At 38.9% G+C, this 4,983-nt stretch overlaps 1 protein-coding gene across 1 annotated transcript; it reads right to left on the reverse strand.

The window, feature by feature from the left end:
- Positions 1 to 3,218: 3,218 nt before the first annotated feature.
- JH06_5520 (inositol-3-phosphate synthase) lies at positions 3,219 to 4,658 on the reverse strand (the record flags this gene model as incomplete). The annotated part of the gene is given in 2 exon segments (XM_014669584.1): positions 3,219 to 4,625; positions 4,641 to 4,658. 2 exon segments carry the CDS (start codon positions 4,656 to 4,658, stop codon positions 3,219 to 3,221), a joined length of 1,425 nt encoding a protein of 474 aa, XP_014525070.1.
- Between the last annotated feature and the right edge of the window lie 325 nt (positions 4,659 to 4,983).

Below are 4,983 nucleotides of genomic sequence, written 5' to 3' on the forward strand. Positions count from 1 at the left end.
ATTTTTAGATATGGATGTGAAGCCGATTTCGGAGTATTCGAGTATGTTATGCTGTAAACCTGTGGAAAAGGATGAATTGCTGATTATCGAGAGACCGGTGTTGGATATTGTGGAGAATCTACCAAAGGTGGTGTACAGACGGAGATACGGTATTTAGTCTTTTACGATTGTTCTGTCGGTTTGTTTGTTTGAGATTGGGTTTGAATAATGGTACAGTCGTGGAATATAAGTGACAGGATAAGTCAACAGAACGAGCTTTAATGATAAAAATACTGTGTCTTACAACAAGTAGTTCAATCCTATCATTTTCTCTTCTACCTTATAAGTTCTGTAGTAATGAAGCATTGAGAGGAAGAGAATAATTTGCAACCAAGAACGGGGAATTAACACTCTTTGATAGTATTCTATCGTGAGCACTGGAATACTTCATTTAATCATATTATTGATAAGAAGAGACTACCTTAAAGGTACTGCACATATTCATCGAAATGACTGTCTATCAACTATACTCAGCAACTATGCTTGATAATATCATTCTATCATAGTTCAGATTATCAACAACATATCTACAGGATCTAGATGGAGAAAAACGAGAGACATGGAACAATTCATTCTTCCATCAACCTCTATATTCTTTCATTGGATTAGTTTCCTTTTATTGCATCGACCCGAACAACTAATCGATGATTCCATGATAATCTCTTCTTCATCCTTATTTCCATTTTCATCATACTAAGTGTAGAGTGGTCATATAATGACTTCTGACACGGTTCGAAGTAGATTGGTGAGTGTTCTAGAAAGAGGTTCTAGACATTTGTTCTGTAGTCTTCGTTTCTACATCCTTTCATTCACTTTTATTTTCAATTTGAGTTAATTAATTATAATGAGTTTTATTTTCCGTGATCCGTTCTTTGATGGTTTTGATGACTATTTCGTACAGAGTCCTTTCTGTTCCAGAAAGTGGCTTGCTGAAGACGATGAAGAAGAGAATGAGTTGAAGCCTCGTCGTGACCTTATCACTCCTCTGAGTGGTTTTGGTCGAATGGATGTGAACGAGAACGAGAAGAGTTATGAGATTCGTGTTGATGTTCCTGGAATGGACAAGAGTGAGTTGAAGATGAGTGTGGAGAATCACTGTTTGGTGATTGAAGGAGAACGTAAGGAAGAGAAGGAGGAAGAGGACAAGACATTGAAGTGTCATTTCAGTGAACGTCATTTTGGTCAGTTCCATCGTGAAGTTTCTCTTCCTACAAATGCTGATGTGGATAATGTGGTTGCTGTATATGAGAATGGAGTATTGAAAGTGTCTATTCCTAAGAAGGAGACTACTCCTGCCAAGAAACAGATTACTGTAAACTAAGTGTTTTAGTCTTATTGTTTGTTATAATAAGATAGTATTAATACGCATTTCATTAATAAAGGAAGTGTTGCTAGATGAACTCAAAAATACTTCATTGAAGTCTCTTCTAAATCGTAATAGCACATGTAATATGATTCCAGTTTTCACTACTGAGAGCCATAGAAAGAGTGTTAATCACAATTGTGAATTATTCTCCTCTTATTAGTGTTTATTATCATTCACTATTTCCATACTGATTACACCACTTGAACCCTTATTAGTTAATCTAAGACAATTATTTCAAGTCAGTTTGGCCGAGCGGTTAAGGCGTCAGACTTGAAATCTGATGGGTGTTACCCGCGCAGGTTCAAGTCCTGCAGCTGACGTTTTTCTTTTTCACAAACAGATTAATACCAAAGGAATCTGGACATTAACGATCCATTAGAGTGAATCCATTCTTCTCCTTTCTCTACAGCACTCCGGCAAATTGGACATGTAGATTCCGTTTCCAACCATTGTGAAATACATTCTTCACAGAATACGTGTTTACATTCCAGTCGAACAGGGTGATCCAATGTTTCCATACAGACAGGACATGTATCGTCTTGTAATGACTCCAATGGAACAGACTCGCCACAAAGCTACAAATTGTGACTACAAATATTCCATACCGATGTTGTTGACATGGCAGTAATCATTGTGAAGAGGCGAGTGAATTCTAATCGCACTAGGCCAAACTATCCATGAGGAATTAAATACTATAGTACTTTGTACACAACATAAGTAAATACCATCGGAAAACGGAGAATAGAGAGTGGAATGGACTATATATAACCATTTGTATGAAATAGAACTTGAAAATAGTACATCCAGAATGGAATATTAACTAGGAGACGTGTGACATACGAACAGTCTTCCAAGATAGCGTACAGCTTTCGTTTTCGTGTGTTAGCAAGCCACATATGTTTCTTAGGCGAAGGGAACAACATAACAAGCATTTTGAGAAGAAGGCATAAGCACTGAATTTCAGGATCCAGAATTGATATGCAGAATAAGATATTCTTAATTGAAGTATCTCTAAAGGGAAGTGGTGCGAACACTTTTCCAAATTGGTCCTCTACTCCAAATAAGAGGAACGGAATTGCCATTCCAATACTAATGAAAACCATTCTTTGAAGTACTACACCGATCTTATATTCATTCTAAAATTAAATAATCCATTGTTGCCTACTCGTAATGCTACCTGCTGTCGAAAAGAAGAATAGGATGAAGTGAGTACAAAATTCAAAAATAGACACAGTAGCAGCCCTAAATGTGAATCAGAGAGTCAAAAATTACAAGGAAGATTGTTCACCATCAGAGAAACAACTAGTAAAAGAAGGATAGGAATACATTCAAGGACCAATCTGAGCCACTCCACAGCTACAACTAAAAGAAAGGATTCAAATCTACCTGCTAATGAGATGGTATCATCATTAAAAAGCATTCGTATTTGTCGTTCCATCAACATAGGATCATTTAACCGAAGCTGCCTTCCATTCCCATTAGTATTATCTGCACTCGGATCCGAACTCAATATTTGATGCAACTGATCCATTAGCCTTCCCATCTCGGGATCATTTTCGAGATTACCCCTTGATCGCCTTCGAGAATGAATACGTATTGTAATAGAAGATAGAAGCGGTTCCAGTTCATCTGTATTATCTGTTTGGGATTCCCGTACACCAGTTTCTATATCACGTATCGATGGAGAAGGAGAGGGATTTGACATGAATGCTAACTAAACATGAATTGCATTTTCACAGTATCCCACAAAGACTAAGAATCAATGACGAAGAATGAAGTTTGACTTCAACAAACACACTCATATACAATTCATTTAATGCTGTTGTTTCTTGTACTCAAGCATCATGTGATTATCAGGCTGAAGACCAATACAAGCTCTGAAGATGTTGATGATGCATTCTCTCTGCTTGGAGAGAGCATTCACAACAGGAGTACCTCTGGGCACTTCAGGAGCCTTCAGAAGATAACTCAGGATCGAGAGAACAGAGTTGAATCTCTCAAATCCCTTGCTTCCCTCATAAGACATGGTAATACGCTCACACATCTCAGAGAGGATCACCAAATCAATCATCAGAGGAGCAGCCAACAATGAATCTTCACAAGTATTGTGCATTGAAATGGTGTTCAGACCTCCATTAAAGATCTCTGAAGTGTACTCATCCAAAGCACGCTTGCTGTCTCCCACAAAGGGAATATACTTGATTACAATCAAATGATCAGGATGAGAGTGATTCGGATATAGAATACCATTGGAAGCAACCATATCATCAACCACTCCAGACTTCGAGATCTCCTTAGAACGGAATTGCTGAGGAGAAGACAGATTCTTTCCATCGTTGTTACCCAGATGATTGTAAGAGGCAATGGAAGCAGGCTTGATACCAGCACTCACCAAATAGTCCACCAACACTGACTTGATCTTTGTCTGACCACTCTTGAAGTCATCTCCAGCAATGAAAGTGCCATGAGACTCAGCCAACTCAAACACACCAGGCACAAAGGTATTCTGAGGAGAACCATTGATATAAGTGTTACCCTCCAGAATAGCAGCCACAGCAAAGATCGTCGAAGGAGCAACTTCACTCTCACTGTTCTTGATAGCCTTCAACAGGTTCTCAGCAGTATCGTTAATACCAGGAATGATGGATGAGTAACGCTCAGTATTGGCAGTCCACAGAACAATAACCTTGTCCAGATGATTCTCTTCCTTAAAACGACGCATATCAGCACGAATGTGATCCAGATGAGCCTGTTTGTCAGTTCCAGGAATCACATTATCAGCTCGATCAGACTGATTAGCAGCAATGTAGTCAGGATAGTAAATAGACGGAAGAGGATGCATATCCTTCAGATAGGGATACATAACCTGCTGGAAGTCATAGTCATAGACAGCAGCACGCTTCATAGCATCACCAATGTTCAAAGAACTAATATCCCATCCTCCAATCACAAGGTCATTTGGGTCCACAAGAGGAAGCAGTCTCTTGAAAGGAACATAAAGATCACCTCCAGGAACAGTTCCCACCTTCACTGTCGAACTCTGAGAAATCGAACCATAGTAGTTAGGGTGTTGTACGCCCTTCTTCGTATTCCACGTGATATTGTGCTTGTTAGCCAGAATACCAGCAGTAACAGTAGTACCGTTATTGCCTCCCCAGCCAATCAACATCATACCCACCTTAGGAATACGTCGATCGGTCTTAAACACATACTTCTCGTCCTGTGGAGTAATCACCACCTTTCCTTCCTCCATCTTNGTATAGGTGACATTAGGAGCATTAACAATAATAGGAGAATCAATATACTGATAAGCAGAATTCATTACAAATCGTGGTTTTGGCAGCCTGTCTCAAAAAGATGTCCGTGTGCGAATTTTGTTCTCCTTCTAAGAGGCGAAGAGAAATTTAGCATACACTAAATATGAAAGAACAATCCTCCGCACACGTTTCTTCATTTCCACAATTATCCCATATTCATGAAAGTACCCTAATAATTGACATGATCCGACCCTAATTCCTATTGTGCGTCAAATTCATTGGATAATTGATTCGTTTCACCAATCAAAGTGTGATATACGG

Source organism: Blastocystis sp. subtype 4 (assembly GCF_000743755.1).
Source record: "Blastocystis sp. subtype 4 strain WR1 chromosome Unknown seqid_0479, whole genome shotgun sequence".
In the NCBI taxonomy this organism is placed as follows: Eukaryota; class Bigyra; order Opalinata; family Blastocystidae; genus Blastocystis; species Blastocystis sp. subtype 4.